Raw genomic sequence first — 22,538 nt, 5'->3', positions numbered from 1 at the left:
AATTATAATAATTATAATCCTGAAGTTATTTTACAGAAATCAAACCTGAGATATTCAGCAGATTATTGAGGCCAGACAGATTTTTTTTTAATTATGGAAATAAAGTCATATTTCAAGGAAATCGTAACATTGCGAGAATAAATTTATGCCAAAGTACGTTGTAGTAATATGATAAAAAGTCTTATGATAAAGTTATAACATTATTAGAATAAAGTCATAATATAAGAAAAAAGTCACAATATTACCAGAATAAAGTAGAAATAGTCGAATGAAGTAGTAATTTTATGAAACTCCAACACAAAAAATGATCAGCAATAAATAATTATTAGTTGCTGGACTTTGAAGTGATTGAGAAAAATCAAACTGAACTGGTTTCCTCTCATCTTCATAACTTTTAAAACCTTTTTCTCACTTAAACAAATTCTCTTCTGTACCTTTATGACACTCTGCTAATATTGTGTTATCATTCTGATAGTATTACGACTTTATTCTCGTGATATAAAAAAAGAAAAATCTCCTGATCTGACCTGAATGATTTGTCATGAAATCATCATTTAACAGTTTATTTCTGTTGTTTGAGTTTGTGAATGTTTGAGGCGGTTTGTGTTTCCGGGTAGAAACAGATTTCCTGACGACCCGTTGCTGCTCGGCTCTGAAACCGTCAGCAACGTCAGACCAAAGCAAACGAAAGCAGCAGAACGTGAGCGCAGCTCTGACGTGTTTCATCCAACACTCCCAGCATGTTTGCCTGCGGCGGCGGCTGAACAGAACCGACGTGGTTTCTGCGGCCCACATGTTTGCACTCCTCCTCACTGTTTGACTAATAAGCAGGTGTTAGAACCTGAGCAGGTGGTTCTGTTTGCTGCTTTCAGGGTTATAAAAATGTAACAGTTTAGTAGAAATCACTGAACAAAGTTCGGAGAATGAAGCAGATTCTGGCAGCGTTTTCCTGCGCAGTGGAGGTAAACCGTCAGATGTTACCTGACCCAGTTTTCGGTTTGGTGGAACCTTCCAGAAGCTCCACCAGGATCCGTTGGACGAACCTTCAAACGGAGACAGGAAGCAGCTCAGAGAGATAAAGTAGGTCACAATCAGAGGCTGTTGTTGCCTGGAAATAACGACCATAATCACAAACTCATTTCTAGTTTTGGTTTCGTCAGAAGGTTTGAAGGTGAGCTGCTGCCCAGAGCTCCAGTTTGGCTTCCTGCGTTAATCCCTGGAAATTAGCTCAATAACAAATGATCTAATCTGAGGTGTGACTCCAGATTTAAACGGTATCTTTACTTTGATTTCAGACCTCATCTTGTTTGACTCTTCACTTTGTTTTTATATTGTTCTTATAATAAAACCAAACTCTGGTCCTCCAAACGTCGGTCTGGGTTCGGTTGAAATGAACTCTGGTTCGGTTTGAATGCATGTGTGAACACCAAGCGGACCGGAGCCCGGCCCGCAGGCCAGGAGGGGAACCGGTTGCTCAAAGGGCTCATTGGTTTGCAGAGAGAAAGAGAACCACAGCAGTAGGCGATGGGGCAGACGCTGAAGTTCTGGACCCAGTAGAACCAAATTTACCAAACTATCAGGAGGGAATCAGTTTTAATTTCCCTTTGAGATAAATAAAGTATTTTGAGAAAGTGGAGAATTTTTAAAGTTCTGTTTGTGGTGGACCGGATATCTGGAGGTTTTTAAAAACAAAAACATGGAGGCCCCCCTTTGCACATGCTCAGTGTCGCTTTTCAGTTTTCTTTCATCTTCATTTTCATATTTTCTTTGTCTCCCCACTCTGTTCCAAACTTCAACTTTTAAAGGGTTGCTGGTGTGACAGAAGCACCAGGTTCTGTTTTAGCCGTGCTCAGGAACTTCTTCTGTATTTTACTGTGGTTGATGGTGGTGCTGTCGCCACCTGCTGGTCCAGTTTAGAGACTACCATATCTATAATTACATTAGGAAAGAGCCCACAGCATCACTACTTTCAACAGCAAGAGAAAATTAAGCAAGAAATTGAGTCTTAACGTCATTTTTTAATAAGCCAAAAATTAAACCTGATTTATTTTGAAAGTGTTTTAACCAGATGGGGCACTTTGGATTTGAACTAAGCTCCATTCATACCGAAGATTTTGACCCGTAAATCAACGTGATTTTTCAGTGAATTGTTGCTTTATTTTGAGGAAACGGTGCAGAAACGATACAGCAGCAGTTTTCCGCCCTGCGGACCAAAGATAGAAGCAAAGTGTCAGCTTTACAGCCTGAAAAACAGCCAACACCTCAGAAATAGATCTGAGAACGACGCAGACGTTCGGCACGCGATGCAACGTGAGTCCAGTTGTCAAACAGCCGGTCCTGCTTTTCTTCATTTACCCTGGAAAACATTCACCTCAGAGCGAGACGACCTTCCAAACACCGAGTCTAAAGGTTTTGTTTCTAAAATGATTTGAGCTCAAAGATGCTTCAGAGAATGAAACTTTTAGTTCAACAGTTTAAAACAGCAAAACAGCCGAAATACTGAGTTTCTTTAAATCGAGGCTGAAATCCCACCTGTTTAGCTTTTGACTAATAACTGGAATATTGATCAATATATTGATACATATTTGCTTGATTATAGCATTTGACAAAATGTAACAATTACATATTTCATAACTGGTCACTGTTTGATGTTTTCATGGTAAAAAGCATTTTGAACTGCCTTGTCGCTGAAACGTGCTGCACGAATAAACTCGTAAATCAACCTCGTGTACGCGCTGCTCAGTGTACTACTGGAGAAACAACTTACCGTTACAGGGAAACCGTTTATCCGCTGTGGTTATGCTAATTAGCATTAACATTCATGCAGGCTCTGATGTGCGGAAGCAGCTGTAGCGTAGCAGCTAGTGAGGGTGATTGGCAGCGCTAAGTCCCTCCTCCTGGCTGTGATTGGTTGTTTCTGACAGGAATGTGTAAAATAAAATATGTAAAATAAAAAAACATGACAATCTGATTAACGGTTTGTTGTCAAAGCAAACATGGCCGACAGGAAGTAGCTGTTCCTGTTAGTGTGGAGCGCACGTCCAGCAGCCGGTCGCTGAGGATCAGAAACAGAATCACGTTTTCAGCTTCATTAAACCCTCTGCACCTTTTTCCTGACCTCTGACCTCCAAACACATTCTCCTCTGTTTTCCAGTTTTTTCTTCCTGCAGTCTGTCTCTGTCCTCTTCATCATCATCACCATCATCTCATTTTAAAGCTTTGGGCTCCATCCCCCCCCCTCCTGTTTATCTTCATCGTGTTTCCTCCTCCTCCTCTTCGTTCCGGCCGCCGCCCCCTCAGCAGAGTGGCGGTTCTGCTCAGACGCCGTCGTGTCGACTCCTGCAGCCGGCGGCCCGCCGCGTCGCCGCCGAACGCTTGGCCGGCTCTGCTGTTGGTTCTCGGGTCGCTGCTGGATTTTTTGGCTCTGCCCAGCTTTGCGACAGAAGACAGGGGGAGTGATTATTTTTAGCACCGGCAGGAATCTGCCGACAAAGCAGCCAGTCTGATACAAACGAAGCTGAGATAAAGTCATCTGCAAAAACGACTCGTTAACATGTCGTCCTGCCTTCATAGATGATTGTCTTTTTTTTTTGCAAGATGGACAAATATTAAAAATATGTGGACAGATGGAAACTGAAAACCAGGTGGTTTATAGTTTCCTCTATTACAGTGAAACATGATCACCACTAAGCCTTTATTTTTTATTGCTAATGACAGAAACCAAGTAGATGAAGGTTCTGTCTGAAGCACTCCACACCAAGGCAATGCAAAATCAGCTGCAAATGATAAATGCGATTCCAGATCAATGATCAATGGCAGCAGTGGAGCGAGAGGTGGACTCATGGAGACACATGATCCATAAGACACCAGTCAAGTTCAGTCCAGTCCAGTCCAGTCCAGTTCAGTTCAGTTCAGTTCAGTCCAGTCCAGTCCAGTCCAGTCCAGTTCCAGTTAGGAAGAAAGTCTGGTTGATGCAGACCAAAAACTAACTCTGCCTTCCAACCCTCAGTCTGGGTTCAGTTGAAGTGAACTCTGGTTCGAAAGCAGGAAAAGGACTACAGAGCAGGGCTTTCTGGGTAAATACAACCAAAACAAATGTGTTAGCTTAGCGCTAGCGGTGGAAATGACTCTTGATCTTTAACTAAAGAGAAATCCTCCAAATGATCAAATCTGACATCTCTCCATCTTGTTTCCATCTGGTGAAGAAGGAAGTTGCTCTCAGTGTCTTCAGAGGTTTTCGTGTCGTTTCTTTAGTTTCCATCTTTTGTTCAAAGCCTGAAACACTCAAACAGATCTGGAGAACGCTTCGCTGAACAGAGACGCATTAACAGGTTTAAGTTTATAATCTGTGAATAAAACAGTTCTGGGTTTTCTTGTTAAAGTCTCATGCCTGTGAAGCTGCGTGGACGTCGACTCCCACACAATGTGACTTAAACTGTTGTTTATGAAAAAGTGAGGATTTCACATGTTCAGCTAATGTCGGCTAGCTGCACAGAGCTGGGCTGGAACCGGGTCTCATTCCCACATTCATCTGTACAACATCAACTTTAATATTCATGCAGCAAACACTCACCTTTACAGAGTCTGTTTGGCATCCACAGGAAGTGCTGCGGTTGCCATGGAGACACTGATTGGTGCTGCAGCATGATGGCAGCTGAACGCCGTTACTTTGCCTTTTTATTGAAGTCCTGCCCTCTGTGCCCCAGCTTTCTTTTTGTTCCAGGCTGATATATCATTTTAATTATCTTCCCGTGATGATATTTTCTGATCCAGAGCGCTTTATGCAATATTATTATGACATTTCAATCCTGGAGCTCCAAAATAATAACTGGTTGTTTCTCCCTTGGAAACTGGCAACAAGTCGTTTCCGTCTCTGTGGAGGAACTTTGGTCCTGGACTGTTTGGACTCAGACAGGTTGGAGGCTTTTCCAGCAAGCTTTGGGTCATTTCACACAATCTCAGTCAGATTTAAGCCCAGACTTTGAGTAGACCACTCCTGAACCTGCAGCCTCAGACCATCACCTTACCGCCATGTTTGACTGGCGCTGCAAATATAACCAGACTCACAGCAGGTCTTGATGCTCAATTCCAAGTTTTTGCTGAAATCCTAGTTTTAATGTGCGTGTGTGTGTGTGTGTGTGCGTGTGTGTGTGTGTGTGTGGGTGTGTTCTCGTTCATGCTACTAATTAAATTCGACAGCAGTCAGACGTCTGTGTGAACGGTTTGCGATCTCCAAGCGACCCAGAAAATGCAGAAGAAGAACATAGACGCCACACAGCAGCGCAGTGTTTATGGAAGTAACAACGGATGTTGCCGTTGCCGTTGAGTCGCTTTTAAAGTTGTTGAGCAACAGGAGCAACAGAATCGTCACAAAATGATGGCAGGAAGGTGAGAAGAAAAACACTGTTTTTCCTCAGACATCTGGCTTCTTCTGGCGCATGTCTGACATAAACGAGTAAAAGTTGGATAAAATTCAACAAGACCTTTTTAACTACAGAAGCTTTGAAATATATTTGAAAAATATCTGATTTTGTGGAGTGAAATCTTGGATTTGGGTCGTTCAGACTGCCGGCGCTTTTTCCTGCTGTGAGGACGGAGCTCAGCGTACTTCCTCCTTTGTCTCGTTAGACAACAGAATATTTTCATTTCAGTATCATCAAGATGTTTGAGGCAAATATTCACCAGGGCTTTATGAACTCTCCCATGAATTAATAATAATTGATCACTTTGATAGCTCTGCCTCTGCTCTGTGTTTTCTCCATTCAGATATTTTTGGTTGTGTTCATCCCAAAGCTTTAAAAATGGCTTTAAAACTGTTTCACACTGATAGATGCCAATTTATTTCTGATCTATTCTGAAATTTGTTTAGATGTTTTGCTTTGTGTAATTGTTTAGCCTACTCCAGCTCATTAAAACATACTTTAATTCAAGATACAAATGTAAAATCTAATAAATAAATCATATTAATACCACCCTAATGAAAGCTTCACTTCCTGTTGAGAATCAGGTCCTAGTTAAATCATTTCTCGACTCCTGACTTAAGTTGAGGTCTAATCAGAGTATCTTTGTGTTGCTCAACATTAATTTAAACTAAAACTTTTACAAAAATGTGAAATCAGGCTGTAAGGTTATAAATACCTTATAAATACACATCAAACACAATATTGGTGTTTTGTTCATGTTTCCACTTTATGCTGCTTCACTAAATATGTAAAAGTGCAGCAGAATATTTTGAAAACTTCCCAGAATGTCTTCAACAGTCTTCCTGAAAACGCAGTTTTGTTTCCGTCGTTCAGGTTAATGACGTTTGCTGTAATCTGGTTATGATATGGATTATTTTTCTGTTGCTGCTTTCTGATGGATTAATGGAGGTAAATGAGATCAGTGTCATGTTGGATGGATTAAATCTCTGGACCTCAAACAGAACCCAGGAAATCATCCCAGGTCCAGAGCCGAGCGTAAAAACGCTCCAGACTTCGGCTGGGCCGATTCCTCGGACCCAGTGATGCTTCGTCTGTCAGAAATGTGATTGTTTCTGTGCAGCCTTGGAAAAAGGAAAGCCTCTCTGCTGCTGAATTATTTTTAGACTCACTAGCAGCATGGCTCGAGGGATGGCAGTGCCAGTCCGACTGAAACCAGCAGTAATTATTGGATGGATTTTCTCTTCAAGGAGGCTGCGATAAACAATTCATTCGCTAGAAATCTATTATTTATCGATTTTTAATGTCAGGAAAAGGCAGCAGATAAAAGGAAAATCAGTCAGAATGTTTGGATGTTGGCTGTTTTGGCCAGAAATGATCAAATATTGACGATTAAGTTCATCATCATCCTCCTCTCTTCAAACTGAAACGTCTCAGCTCAAATATTTAATATTCAATATCTCCCATCACAGGTGCATCTGCAGAAATATTCAGCATAAATTCAGAGAGCTGAGCGAAATGGATTAAAAATAAAATCTTCATACCAAACTGATTTCTGATTTTAATGAACATGTTCAGATTATTTCAAACAATCCTTGTTTCTTTTTTTTACTTTGCTTTACTTTACATTATGAAATTAACCAGTCGTTTAATTTAACCCTGGCCTACAGGGGGCACTATTTAGCTAAAACTGGAAGAACGTTTTTTAATTTTATGAGTAGATTAATGTTGCCTTGTTCTGCCCGTGTCTTTACGCTGCACTCACATAGAAATTTTTTTGCTTGTTTTGAATCCGACTTTTTCACGGCAGTCTGAACCGGTTCTGATCCGGTCTGACCCACTTCCACATGTGGCACTAAACCAGATACAAATCTGATAGATTTTTTTCCCTCCAATTCTGATTTCAGATTTTAATTGATTTGTTTTTCTCACTTTTGTTGCTTAAAAATGAATTACAAATGATAGAAAATAATTCAAAAGCTTTTATTTCATTTATCTTTGTTGAAAGTTGAGTGGAAATCAAAGTCTAAATAAAAACAAGCTGTTAAAAACCCAAAGGAGTGCATTTGTGAAAAATAATCTGGATTTTCCAAAAATTAAATCTTTTTAAAAAGAAAATTAAATGAGTCGATAAAATAAATTTATTTGACATGGAGTTAAATATTTCAAGCTTTTATTTCCAATAATTTTGATGATCATGTAAACCTGAAATTCAGTGTTCAGGAGTTAACTTTATTTTTGCATAACTTCAAACCTTTTTACTGATTTATTGAAATTCTGTTATGTGAATAAATAATTCTTGTTCAGTAAAAACCGGAACATCTGGTGAGGTTTACGTTTTATGTTAAAGGATCGCTGCAGACGACTCCTCAGATTTGTGTTTTCTGTTTCATTATTCATGTTTTCTTTCTGCAGGTTGCAATGAAACCAGGATCACATTTAAAACATCCTGTTAAATGAAGCCTCTTCTCAGCCAATACTGCAGCTGCTGGACTATTTTTGCTGTTTTATGTTTGCAGTAAATCGTAAGGAAATTGATCTCCTTTCATTGTTACTGAATTTGGTTTGGAGGGAATTTAATTTAAAACGGTTTTTGTGTATCTTTGGGATTCAGGAGTCACTGAAGCATCTGAGAGATTTCTTCTAGAAAGTTGTTTTCAGATGAATCACAGATGCCACAATAAAATGAACAGTTTGCACGAGGAGTTATTTATTTAGTGCAACGTTAATGCTGCGGATCTGGAGGGATTTAACTAAGCTACCAACCTAAACTGTTTATTTGGCGTGTTTGTCTGCAGGGCAGCTCTGTTTTCCTTACAAATGATAAAATATTGATGCTTTGTTTGCAGAAAGTTGAACTGCAGAGATTTTTGCTCATTTAAATTAAACTGTGTGTGTTTGAGGAAATCGATAAATTAAAAAGGAAGAAAGTTTGTTCTTCAGCAGCAGTTTGCAAAACTCTTTGCGTTAAATCTTAAAACTGCTGATTCGAACATGATTGAGTTTGAATCTGCTTCAAATGTCAACTTAAATGCTTATAGTTCTACATACAGCTGGTTAATTTTAAACATAAATTATAACTTTGCATCTCACCTCCAGCTGTTTACAGTCAGCAGTGATGCTAACCGGGATCATTCAGCAGCTTCAAACAGATGATTGATGTTTTCCTGCTGTTAAAACTTTAAGATGATGCTTTTTAATTCGTCCTGCGTCAGCTGGCACCCTGCTGAGCGTCTCTCTGTACCTGCTGTACAGGTACAGAGAGTGGATATGTGGATACAACATAAACTACAAACGAGCATTTAAGAGGAAATTCTGGCATTTTTTTATGCAGCAGAAACATTATTGAGCCTTCAGCCTGGAGCTGATGCTGTTAGTCAAACTACTGGAGTTTTTTTTACTCAGAATCATCATCAAATCTATGGAAAACAATGTAGTTTAGGAAAAAATATTGATCAAGGAAGACACATAAAATCTTTTTTAAGTGCTTTTTCTAACTGAAAGTTAAGACACGACTCAATGCTAACAATGCTAACGATGTTTTAACTTCTTTTTTCAGTCCTTCCCTGACATGCCTATAATTTTTATATTTTCTATTTTGACAGTCTTACGTTTTAATTTGTAGTTATTGAGTTAAGGACAATTATTAGAAAGTCAGGACATATGCTACATGATTTCTCGTTTTTCGGCCTCACAGATAGTCAGAGCCTAGCAGCGGCTAAAGCTAACAGCGCTAATGTCTTTGTCACGGTAATTATTCAGTCATTTCTCTGACACTCTATTTCTGTTTCAGTTTACAAACATTTTATAAATCATTATGGAAAAAATGTACAAACTTATGTGAGCGTAATTTTGTAGTACACAGCATTATTTAGGTCCTTTGATTACTGCTTGCTAAGCCACTTGCTAATGCTAACAGTGTTCATCATTGCTCTGTCAGGTCTCTGATTATGATTGTCTCATTTCATATCACATTTAATATGTCTTCATATTAATCACTAGTCTGACTGCCTGACACAAGTTCAGGCATTAGCAAGCATTGCTAATGCTAAATGCTACGTGCTGCTGTGTTCAGTTTTTCCTTGTTATCTTTTTAATTTCTGCTTCTTTTTTTAATCACTGTTTATTTTCATGCCGATCTATGTTCATGTCTTTTCCTTCTTCAGGTTTTTGTTCTAGATGTTTTTTTAATCCTTTTTTGTGTTTTCTTTTGTAAGATGCATGAGGATTTTACGGGACTGTGATTTTTGACTATCTTATCTGATTATGAATTCATTAAAATGCCAGAACCATTAACAGGGATGGCAATCTTAGATTACAGAAAGAATAATGGCCTAAAAGCTGTAAAAAGTACCGTGTAGCTTTCAGCGCTAAATCATAATTTAGAGGAGAAACGATAGTGAAATAAAAATGCAGAGATAATAGCTGGATGATAAAGACATGTCAGAAGAACTTATCATCTTCATTTATAGGAGTCATTACAGTATTTCCTAATTTCAGCTGCTCCAGTGCTGCAGACAGCTTTGATTTGTAATTGCCAGATTACTGTACATTAGCCATCAATGCTAACCCATGCCAGTCTGCACACTAAGCTTCAGTAAATGTTGAGATTTCCTCAAACACAATGATCCAATTATAAAGTTTTACATAAATATGCAAATACCTTTTGCAGTGTTTGCCTTTTAGCTGCCCACACTTACACACAGATGTCACCCTTTTCACCCAATCACATTGCTGCCCACTCAGGACTAACTGTCTGTTTTTATTAACACAACCCTGCAGACGGAGATGACAAATCAGCTGCAGCGTCCGGACAGATTCTTGGCTCCGGCTCAAGTCATTGCAGCCATATTCATTTTCATGTTATTCTGCTGCCAGGCATCATTTGACATGACCTGATGGCTTAAAGATGGAGGGATGTGCTGGATAAATGATAAAAACCAAACTGTGATGTGTGTGTTATATGAGCTCTGGCAGGCCGGGGCATCGGCTGGTGCAGCCGCCGCTCATGTGGAAACAGGAGGAGGGATGGGAAACAGAAGGAAGTCAGGATGTGTTCGGCTTGTTTTGGAGCCAGAATCAGTCAGCACCAATAAAATCAAAACTTCGATGTTTGTGTGGCGTCCCTCTGGACATCTGAGCACCAGCTTAGAGGGAGCCGGCTTTAAGAGCGGCTTGGTTTACCAAGAGAAACTGAGAGCTAACGGGTGGCATTTGTCATGCGGGAGGAATATTATCGATCCGAGGAGAACTCACCTCATCACTGCCACTGCAGAGCTGCAGAGTCGGGTTACTGGGTCAGGCCTTAATGGTCCAAATGTTGTTTGTCAGAGAGCAGTCCTCCATTGTTCACTGAAATGAATCTAATATTAGAATGAATTCTTGCTTTTATTAGTTAGTTAGAGTTTCGCTCATCATCTTCACAGCGCTATGCTAGGCGCTAAAGGTAAAGGCGTAATTCGTGGTGTTTTTAATTCTCTTTTGTCACTCAATTTTGCAATTTTCTTTGTTGTTTTTAATAGATGTGATTAAACATCTCACCTAATCTGGTGTTTAGAATCTTATTCAACATTTTTGATCATGTTTTGTGGTGGTTTTTTAAACATTTCTGCATTAATGCATATAACAGAAGCAGCGATGGGAGAGCTGGAGACGGCATGCAGTCACTGTGGGAAGCAGATCGATGCCTCTGGGTTTGGTGCCATTTGGTGCGGCTCGCACACCAACCCGTCGATACAGGAAACATTTACACGCTCATGTAAACGGAGGCTGTGTTTCACTAACCCACATTTCCCCGAGAGGATGTAGAACGCCGCGTGGCTGCAGGGCAGATGAGCAGGGAGGTTGCTGGTTCCAATCCGAAACAATATGGTTTAGAAATGAGGCGCCGTTATTGAATCAATATCACACTTCAGATTACAGCAGCAGCTAGAAGCAGAAATCCATCCATTGATTATTTAATGATTTATTTAAATCATTTTTTAGGAAGAAATGATTTTATTACTGGTAACTGCTCCAGCGTTGCTTTAGGGCATTTTCACACTTATGGACACTTTTGTAGTTAATTTATCTGGATTCCCTTTAGCCGTTACCATAACAACGGCTACTTGTCATGCAGTCCACATCATAACAAACATTTATTACAAAAACAGTTAAACATACTTAACATAAGTAACACAGCATATTAATTCATAAATGTGTAATTATTATGACGCTTTATGTTGTAAAATAATTAAGCAGGGTTCTTTTTAACTTTGTTATATTTAAAACTGATGAAATCCAGCAAGTTTCATTTTTCATTTCCAACCATTTTCTAACACCCTGGTCCTGGTCGGGTCCGGAGGAGCTGCTGCCTCTCCAGCTAACGTTCCGGGCGAGAGGCGGGGTCACCTGGACAGGTCGCCTTGTTTTCATGTCTCTAAAGATAAATATATTTTGTCCAGTATTCATATATAGGAATATTTTCCAGCTCCTGTCCCAACTGGACTGATTGGTCACCAGGTTGTCCAGAGCCTCAGAGCTCCAGCTGACGTCTGGTTGTTTGGTTGCTCAGCGCCGTTTCTGGAGCTGATTACACGCTGCAGATTTATCGACCCGAACGCAGCGTGTGTGCAGGTGTTGTCAGCTCAACGGTTAATCACAGATCATTATTAATTACTGGAGACTGACACTCTGACCTTGTGTGTGTGACTCGGACAAAGCCTCAGGTGTGTGTGTTGAAACCTGTGTGTGTAAATGAGAGAGAAAAGCTTCTCACTCAGTTGAGCTCAGAAACCCCAGCAGTCTGCTGCTTAATGGCTCCAGGCTACAGAAGCCCACCAGGGACATTTTAATTCAGCAGCTGAATTAAATCCCCTTTTCAAGCCAAACTGATTACTTGAACTGCCTCCCATCATCTCTGGCTGCTTTCTCACTTCTTCTCAAGGATCTGAAGCGTCTCAGACGATTTTACAGTAAAGCAGACAAACAGAAAGGTTTGATCAGTCTGTTCTTTCTGCTGATGATGAAGATCTGATCAGGTTTATTGATCAGTATCTTCAGAACTCAGAGTCAGGCTGCAATTAATTGCATTTTCATTGAAAACCAAAATAAGTAACATTTTCAATTTAAAAACCATTTTTTCTGATAAATTATTGAATAAATAGACATATGAGCTCTAGAACATATTTCTAGTTTCTAATCTGTTCTTCAGCCCTCAGATGGGAGCAAAATATTTTTCTATCTTTCCAGAGTTTCTCTGATTATTAAAGGACATTCTTCTGAAATGTGGAATATTATAAATGAGTTTATTCCTTTATTCTAGTATTTTTGCACCTTTCCTAGATAATATTCTGGCTTTATTCTCATATTATGACTTTTCTCAAATCATTTCAAACTTTTCTCAGATTATTATGACTTTATTCTGACAACATTATGACATTATTATCGTAGGACGACTCTTTTTCTCTTCATACAGATTCATCTTCATTTCTGTAAATTCTCATTGAAACTTTGAAAACATCATTTTGCACCTTTATTTAAAATCCAGTGCAGGTTTAAATCACGTTAAACGTGTTTTTTTTTCCTGCATCCGGATTCCAGACTAAATCGGATCATTCAGTGTTTCCTCAGGTTCTGCGTTCTCCAGCTGATGTGTTAAATCAGGGCCGAGCCGGGTTCTGCTCCGGCCCGGCTCAGTGACGGTGTAATGCCGCCGCGCCGCGCTGCTGCCGAACAAATTCAGCAGAAAGCTGCTCAGCTTTGACCTTGACCCTCCCACAGAGGACGCCCTGCAGAACGCGTATCGGGCTGAAAGGCCGGCCGGGCAGCGAGGCGGAGGCGCTGAACAGGAACAGCAGGCGAGCCGTGAGTCTGCCGGGCCGGAGCAGAACCCGGCCTCTTTACCCGTTTTCTGTTTTCAGTCGACTGTTGCTCCTGATTCAGGATCAGAAACCAGGCTTCTGCTTTTCAGGTTCACTGAATCTGAATCATTTTAGATCCCTGATCCAATCCGTTATGTTCATGTTATTTTCCCGGGTTCCTGCCGTCTGTCAAGTCGTCCTCATCAATAGTTCAGGTTTTCTGAATGAATGCTTTTCAAAGCTTTTATTTTTAGAGGAGTGTGTTTTGATTTGTTGTCCTTGAATGCAGCGATCAGAAAAACTGCTGCGTCCCGAGGGCACAAAGCAGCGTCACCGCAGATCCTTCCTGCTCTGCTCCAACCGTAGATCATATTAGCCCAATTTTATTTTGTAAATTGTCTGTTGTTTTCTACTGCACATAAACATTTTATACTTTTTTTAAATTTAACTAGTCAGTTCAACATTCAGATTACACTATGTTAATAACATCAAAGTATTTTATGTTATTATTTTTCTATTTTATTTAAAAACAAGTAATTATATCTATCTAGACATGTATATAAACTTGAACTTTTATTTGATTTAATTGCAGCGTCTGTAAGTAATCAATCAAAAACTATATACTGACAAAATAAGCAACATTTTCGATTCCAAATCTGTTTCTGTTGTTTTGTTCCAGAGTTTCAGGAAATCCTCCTCATTCATGGAGCTTCTTTAGAAATGTGGACAGTGAATGTTGATATTAGCATTAGCTGCTACATGTTTAGCATTGAGATGCTAAACTTGTAGCATCTCAGCAGAACGCTGCTCAGCTTTGACCTTGACCCTCCCACAGAGGACGCCCTGCAGAACGCGTATCGGTAAACCTCACCTCGGCTCAACCCTGCAGCTGGCTGATAGCTCAGGCTAACTCCTTTTAGCACAACCTGAACACAATAGTCTTTTCCAGCGTCCAATCAGATCGTTTAGAAGCAGAATTTAAAACCCAGAGGGACCAGAGAAAACTCTGCGACGTTATGGGCGGACCGGAAACGTGCTTCCATCCCTGCTGATGTTATTCCACCTTGGAGACGCCAGAGCAGCAAATTAATAAAAAAAAAAGAGCAACATATTTATTCATGGCGTAAATAAATACATTTCATTCTGTTTGAATGAATCCAGAAGAACATGAGAAAAGACTGAATGCTGGCTGAAGTTGTTCATAAAAAACACATTAAACTGCAGAGCTGTTGGAGTTCAACACACATCCAGGATGCAGATTAAAGCAGCCATGTCTCTGAGCTCTAAATCTTTCAGGGACTGAAGTTTTAAAGCTGCAGTCTGGCACAGATGTGATGGATTTCCAGCCTGGAGGTCACCTGAAGTTTACCGAGTGACCTCTGCACACAGCGGCCAGCCAGAGGAGGCTGCGGCGGGCGCATAAATCAAACGCACCTCACCTCGGCTCAACCCTGCTGCTGGCTGAGCTTCAGCTGCCTGCAGGAGAAGAACGGATGTTTTAAATAGATATGAGACGGAGCAGGACAGCTTCGGTAATGTGTAATTACCCAGAGTGCCTTTCTCTCACTTTCTGCTCCAAGTTGTCCTGGGATTTATGGTCGCCGTTGCTTCGGTGATCTCTTGCATCACCAAGGCTGTGGGTTCATGTTGCTGTTCCTCGGTCTTCCTGATGCTGGCGGGTCAGGAACTATTTTATTTCTGGATGTCAGAGTGAAGCAGCTGATAGAGCTGGACAACATATCAATAGCAATATATATTGCAATAGATATGTGATCATTTGTAATAGATAATTCTATATTGATAGAATATTCACTGAACTCTGATCCAGAACCGCACAGCATTCTGGGATATGTAGGCAAAGGAAAAAGCTTTAGTTGCTCAATCTCTCACAGCAAGCTAATATGTAATTAGCTTGCTAATGTGAGTTAGCTGGTAGCGGATGTTTAAAACAAAAAACAAATCAATAATTATCAATATATGATATGATATGATTATATTATGTGTTTCAGTCATCGTTCAGCTCTAGCAGCTCATTTGTCTCAAAACTTGCTGTAAACTTTGAATCATGTTTTTTTTCCTTCTACTTCACAATGAATCACTGTTTTGTGTTGGATTATCATAAAATCCTGTAAACTCCAATAAGGTTTGAGTTTGTCATGTGGCTGAACGTTAAAGTGGTCAGATCAGATTCTGCTGCAGCAGAATGAAATCATCTCCATGAAGCTCAGCAGCAGAAGGAAGCGTGAAGGTCTCTAAAATGTCCTGGCAGTCGCTGCACAGAATATGAACTTCAGAAAACCCACTGGACCAGAACCAGCAGATCACATGGTGACCCAGATCATCTCTGATTGGCTGGACTAATTGTAAACATTAGTTTCACTAACGCTGGATATGGATATGAACCATCCAATCACTGAACAGATAAATGCTTAGAACAGATAAATGTGTGGATGTGCCAAAACTTTCTCCAGCTGAACAGAAACAAAACTGAAGTTATCATTTTTGGACCTAAAGAAGAACAATCTAGAATTATAGATCTAGAGTTATAGATCTAGAGTTATAAATCTAGAGTTAATGCACAACTTCAGTTATTACAACTGAAAACCAGCGATCAGGCCCGAAACCTGGGAGTAGTGATGGACTCTGACCTGAACCTCCAGAGCCACATAAAGACAGTTACAAAGTCAGCCTTCTATCACCTGAAGAACATTTCCAGGATTAAAGGACTAATGTCTCAGCCAGATCTAGAGAAACTCATCCATGCGTTCATCTTCAGTCGTATTGATTATTGCAACAGCGTCTTCACAGGTCTGTCCAACAAATCAATCAAACAGCTGCAGCTGATCCAGATGCTGCTGCTGGCGTTCTGACTAGAACCAGGAAGATAGAGCACATAACAGCAGTTTTAAAGTCCCTCCACTGGCTCCCTGTAGCTCAAAGAATAGACTTTAAAATACTGTTGTTAGTTTATAAATCACTGAACGGCTTAGCACCACAATACATTAAAGATCTGCTTTTATTGTATCAACCTTCCAGACCTCTCAGGTTCTGGTTCTGGTTCTGCTCTGCATCCCCAGAACCAGAACCAGATGAGGAGAAGCAGCTTTCAGCATCTATGCACCACAAATTTGGAACAAACTTCCAGAAAACTGTAAAACAGCTGAAACACTGACTTCTTTTAAATCTCGACTAAAAACCCACCTGGTTAGGATTGTATTTGAAATGTAATCAATTACAAATTTATTGATGGAACTTGACTTAATGCTGTGTTTTGATTATTGATTCTATGTTGCATTGTGTTTCTGTGTTTGATATGATGTAAAGCACTTTAAAATGCCTTGCTGCTGAAATGTGCTATACAAATAAAATTTGATTTGATTTTGATGGTATTTAGTGGATGCTAATGCTAAAGCGCTAACATCAGTGTATTATATCGCCCTCAACAGGACCAGATGTGTCATTACACACCTTCCTGTACGGTTTGAGCTCTAGGAAGTGATTAGATGCTGAATTTATGTTTAGATCTTATTCTCTGCAGTCTGTTTTGTTTTGTTACTGTTTGTTTCACGTTTTAAATAAAGTTATTGTGGGGAAAGAAGAGAGAACATGAAGGTGTAAACAGTCTTCAACTTCAAAACAAGAGCATAAATATAAACACTACTTCGTCCACTCCATAACCAAAATTTCAAACATATGTTGAACTTTAGTCAACTGAAAGTTAAATAGCGGTTCAGTGTTTATCTGGAAGAACCGATTTAGGAAAAGTTAACTGCGATAAATGTTTCCAACGTGGCTTTAAAATGTATTTAGGGGAAGCTAATCCTTTTTAAAGTTAGCGCTAAGCTAAAAATTAGATCTGCTATTATCAGGTTAGTGGAACTTTCTCCAATATTTCACTTTTCCACACTATTCAGATTTTTTAGCTACACTTTGTGTTTTAAAATATCTGCTCCGTGTTTTTCTGCTGTATTTTCAGTGTCGACCAAATGACTTAAACTCCTTAAACAGAATCAGCAGCAGCTGAAACCGAACGGAGCTTATGACCTGTGGCAGGTAAAGCTGAAGGGTTTGTGTCCAGATCTGTAACTCAGACGGTGCTGATGGTCCAGAACCTCCAGAACCGGGTCCATTCAGAGACGGCTACACAAACACGCTGCTCTCCAACACGCTCCTGCTGAGCCCGTCCCAAACGCAGCACACTGAACACCCACAGTGACGTACACAGCACACCCACACACACACTGCTGCGGCTGCTATGACTCAGCTGTGTGTGTGTGTGTGTGTGTGTGTGTGTGTGTGTGTGTGTGTGTGTGTGTGTGTGTGTGTGTGTGTGTGTGCTGGCAGTGCCCACGTCGGCCTCCCTGCCAGCTTCACGGATGTCTTAGATTAACACAGAAGAGCCTCTTTGACGATGAAACAAGCAGAGTAAAGATGGCCGCCACGCAGATTCCTCCTCCTCCTCCTCCTCCTCCTCCTCCTCCTTCAGCTTCTCAGTGACTCATCAATAAACTGATTGATCTTCTATCAGTCCGCCTGTTTCTGCCAGCAGAGATCTTTAGGCTTGAACAGAGCGCCTGGTTCTGGAGGACTTCTGAAGGTTCTGATCCAATAAGCGATGCTGACGGATCAGAACTTATGTGGCTTACCGTAATTTAGTTCTGGTTTACTTTAGATTAACCCATTTGCATATTTTATTTGATTGATGATCCACTTCTAATCCAGGTTTTCCTCTGCAAGGAGCCATGCTGCTCCAATAAAACCAAATGTAATATTATAAATGTGTTTATTTATGATGATAGAAAAGTTTTTTTATGTCCTTCCATGTGTTTTCTGCACCTGATATGTAGAACAGAAAAAGGGTTTAAAAGTAATTTAATGGTTTTAAATGTCAAACTGTTATTTAAAACCATTAAATAAAAGTCGCTCAGTAACTTTTCTTTCTTCTCCATATTTGTGGAAAGGTTTCATTTAGCTGAACTCACTGCATTTTCTCTCCTGTCACGGTGAGGCAGTTCAAAGTAGCCAAACGATTAACAGGAATAATTCTGGTCATTTAGCCTGATAAAAGAAATAAACAATGGTGGTTCATATATTTTTACCAAATTGTTTATCCGTTAATAAATGTCACAAATCCAAAACTAAATATTTAGTTAGCAAGCTATTTAAAACCAAAGCTCTATATTTAAATTGCTAACCAAACATTTAACTTGATTTTTAATTATTTAGTTTAAAGATGCTGCTAACTAAACATTATATATATATAACATTTATAGATGATTATGTTGAAAATATAACTTTGAAAAATGAACCTTTCTTTCTCTTGAATAAACCAAATTATTAGATCATTTTTGAGTTTGTAACTTTCCAAACGTCGCTCCATGTTTTTTGTCAGAGTTTTTGGTCACTTTGTTATAAAATCTGAAAATAGAAACAAACTTAATTTAATTTTCTTCGTACGGCGACGTAATTTTATTTTGTTGGGAAAATGTTTCTTGGTTGGTGACCGTCTGTTCTGACCCGGTCTGGATGAACTTGGTAGACTGGTGAACAGTTCGGTCCGTTTGGAGAGGTTTATTCCTGCTTGGTGATTTGGTTTCATGAGTACTGGTCCAGACTGGTTCCAGTTAGTCCCAGCTGACCCATGTGTTGACCTAACAGCAGCTCTGTCTCTGTTTCTGTCTCTCGCTCAGCGTGGAGGGCGACCCTCAGTGTCCGGAGGTCCTCACCTTCTCAGACTCGTCGTTTGGGCATCCTCCTCCCTTCCATCGCTATAGCAACAGCCCCCTCTCCAGCCCCTGCGACCCCTACGGCCCCGCCTCCGGCACCGGCCCCCTGGGAGCCTCTCACTCGCAGACACAGGTACCGACCCACAAAGTTCAGGTTCTTGCGTTAAATAAAGAACCTCGTTAACTTCGGGTTCAAAAATATTCATACCCCATCCACGTTTTGTCACCAGCTAAAATACAAACTGAGTGTTTTTCACTGGAGTTTGGTGCGATAGTCCAACTCCAGGTTGTATTTAGCGCCATCTTCCCATCAGTTCTGACCTACTTCCCACAGCATGATGCTGCCACCACCATGTTTTAAGTGGGTATGGTGAGTTCACAGTGATATGTACTGTTAGTTTTTTTACACTCCACACTGATTGTTATCCTTCCTAGAGGTTGAAGTGTCTCTAGGCATCTTCTCCCCAGTCTTACATCTTTCTGTCACATGTTAGTAAATTACCTAAAGACAATTTAAGAAAGCATCGGTAGTGAACAAATTACTGCTAATTTGCTAAACTAATTTTTCCCCAATAACTTAATTTCAAACTAAAAATAAAACACAGACAGTAGAGATCAAAATATAAACATTATTACAATATCTAAGGAGATTCTAGAACATGTAAATGATGTCATATTGAACTTATCACTTTAGCATTAATATCCAGTGTTGGTGTCGAACGTTAGCATTAGTGAAACTAATGTTTATGATTAGATTAGGTCCTTGATTCATCTTCACTTTCTACCTTCCTCACTTGATTAGATGCTTATAAATTACTGTCTGGACCTGAAGCCAGGCCTTAGTAATGAGAGAATATTAAAGAGAAAATCAACAACTTACAAAACACTGTGAGGACGGCATATTGCAAAGTAAAAAAGGATAAGATGATCCATATAAAACTGGTGGTTAGTGCAGACAGGCAGCAGTTTCTGCAGCTCTTCTCTCTGTCTGTCTCCAGGGCAGCTCCCCCATTTCTCCCCCCAGCCCTGCAAGCCTCGCCTGGGCTCAGCGCAGCAGACATCAGCCGGCCAGCCTGGCGCTCCGCAAGCAAGAGGAGGAGGAGAGCAAACGCTGCAAGGCGCTATCTGACAGCTATGAGCTCTCTACAGACCTCCAGGACAAGAAGGTACCGCTCCGCCATCGGGCGCCTGTGATTCCCTGAGAACGGAGAACGCTTTGCTCCATCTTTTCTGACTGGTCCATCTGGTAGGTGGAGATGTTGGAGAGGAAGTACGGGGGCCAGTTTGTGTCCCGGCGGGCGGCGAGGACGATCCAGGCGGCGTTCAGGCGGTACCGCATGAACAAGAAGTTTGAGAGGCTCCGCAGCTCAGCATCAGAGAGCAGGATGACCCGCCGCATCATCCTGTCCAACATGAGGCTGCAGGTAGGAGCGCGTTCAGACTGGACCAGCCAAGAGTTGATCTGGATCTGATCTGGTTGGTGACGACTGTTTCCTCTGAGCGCAGTATTCGTTTGATGAGCGGCAGCCACAGGGTCAGGGGTCGCCGGGCCAGCAGGGTTCAGAGGACGCTGGAGACGTAGACGACTCTTTCTCCAAACAGGCAACCGCATTCTTGTTTTCTACTTCCACCTGTCAACCAAATATTTAACATTTACAACAAGGTGCCACTTGCAAAAAGAAGGACCTTCAGATTCAGTTTCCACTAATGTGCAGAAAACCTTTTGAATATGTTTTTATGGAGCGTTTGTGAGGCTGCTAGACAATCCAGCTGCATGTGGGGTTGAGATAAATTTTGGTTTTCGTCCAGAGTTTTTTGTTTGGACCGGTTTGGACCAGCAGCTGTTCTATTGGAGCCATTTTCCTGAACTTTGAAGGTCAAAGCACTTCAGCCTTACAGAAATGGCATTTTGAAGAGTGGCCAACAAATATGGACCTCTATGCTGTTGTTTATAAATTATTGATAATTGCTTAGGGTGATTACTAATTGAGCTAGTAATTGAATTAACTGCATTTTGTGGACTTCCTGATAGTAAAGAACTAATGCAGTCTTGAAGGAAGAAATGCATTGACTAGTTTTTCACTCCTCGGCAGGATGTTTCCAATTTCAGCAATAATCAGGAGATTTAAGAAGGAAATCCTGGAAACCTGTTTAATATGGGATTAAGGCTGCAGTCACACCAAACCCTGTTTAGTCCGCTTTAATCTAACTCTAAAAACAACAGTCCTGTTGGTGTGGTGTGAACGCTAATTGACCTCTGACCTGTGGTCCTTCAAACCTCAGTCTGGGTTCGGTTAAAGTGAACTCTGGTTCGGTTTGAATGCATATGTGAACGCCAAGTGAATTGGAGACCGCTCCAAAAGTACTACAGCGCAGGGCATTCTGGGTAAATACAACCAAAGCTAACATGTTAGCCTAGTGCTAGCAGCAGAAATGGCTCCTGGTCTTCAGCCAAAGACTAAAGAGAAAAATCTGACGCATCCATCTTGTTTCCATCTGGTGAAGAACGAAGTTGCTTTTAGTGTCTTCAGAGGTTTTTGTGTCGTTTCCTTCAGTGGTTCTTGTTGCAGCGCCCCCACAGGCCAGGAGGGGAACAGGTTGGTTTGACTCAGAACCACAGCAGCTGGAGGTGGAGCGGCTGTTACTGTTTTGGTCCCAAATTGAATCGAATCTACAGGATTATCAGGAGGGACGTAGATTAAAATTACAGATGCTGGTCAAAAATAACAGAGAAGTTGAGTATTTTCAACACACCTTGATTTGGGCATTAATTCTTGTTTGTAAGGAGTCAAATCTTGACTTGTCAACGTTTTCCCTCCAAATCTGTCAGATTGTCATTTTATCCACAGAAACACAACATCAGCCTGGGGAAAATCCACCATATGGTTATTTTTAGAGTATTTGTCAAACCAGCTCTAACTAATCTGCAGCTTTGTTGAAACAAGCTGCTAGAAACATGTTCAGCTGGTGTTTATTCTTTAATTTAAAGGGGACCTTTTATGCTAATTTCACATTTTGCATGTCTTTGTACTTTCATTCTGATCTCAACTGTTTCTAAAAACAACCTAAGCCCTTAAAAAACACACAGATGGTTATTGGCAATAAGTGAGCTGTTTCAAAAACCTCCCAATTCTTAAGTCACATTTACTGCGCCGTTACCTAGCAACCCGAGCCTACCGCTGTCTCTGCTGTACAATGGCTGCTAGAAAAGACAGGTGTTTTGTTGCTGACTTATCACCCAGAAACCACTTGCTGTATTCTTGTTGGTTGTGCAGGAGGCTCCACCTTTCAAACAGGTGTGATAGTATAATTTTGCATCTGTTTGCAGCCATATTGATTTGGGGGCGTGGCCAGCAGCAGCTTATCTAAAGATCCAGATAATCCAGATGAGCTCGAAAACAGCTCATTCTGAAATCTCTTTATGGATAATTTTGTACAAAAACTGTAATGAACATGTTTTATTCAGCCCATAGTCCCATCCTAACCTGTTCAAGGTCACCTTTAATAAATTTATCCGATCAGATAAATCTAAACGTTTTTCTTCGTCCTTC

General features: G+C 40.6%; 1 protein-coding gene across 3 annotated transcripts in view; it reads left to right on the top strand.

Moving 5' to 3' along the window:
- The window catches only part of LOC114140289 (IQ motif and SEC7 domain-containing protein 2-like), a 121,714-nt gene that overhangs the window by 71,607 nt on the left and 27,569 nt on the right, over window positions 1-22,538 (top strand). For all 3 annotated transcript variants that reach the window (XM_028010063.1, XM_028010064.1, XM_028010065.1), the window contains 4 exons: window positions 18,952-19,120; window positions 19,986-20,153; window positions 20,238-20,411; window positions 20,494-20,589. In XM_028010063.1, the coding sequence (XP_027865864.1) occupies window positions 18,952-19,120; window positions 19,986-20,153; window positions 20,238-20,411; window positions 20,494-20,589 (607 nt within the window). The remainder of the gene's footprint in view (window positions 1-18,951; window positions 19,121-19,985; window positions 20,154-20,237; window positions 20,412-20,493; window positions 20,590-22,538) is intronic.

The sequence above is a fragment of the Xiphophorus couchianus genome, chromosome 24, assembly GCF_001444195.1.
Source record: "Xiphophorus couchianus chromosome 24, X_couchianus-1.0, whole genome shotgun sequence".
NCBI lineage: Eukaryota > Metazoa > Chordata > Actinopteri > Cyprinodontiformes > Poeciliidae > Xiphophorus > Xiphophorus couchianus.
This window is presented reverse-complemented; position numbering and strand designations above follow the sequence as displayed.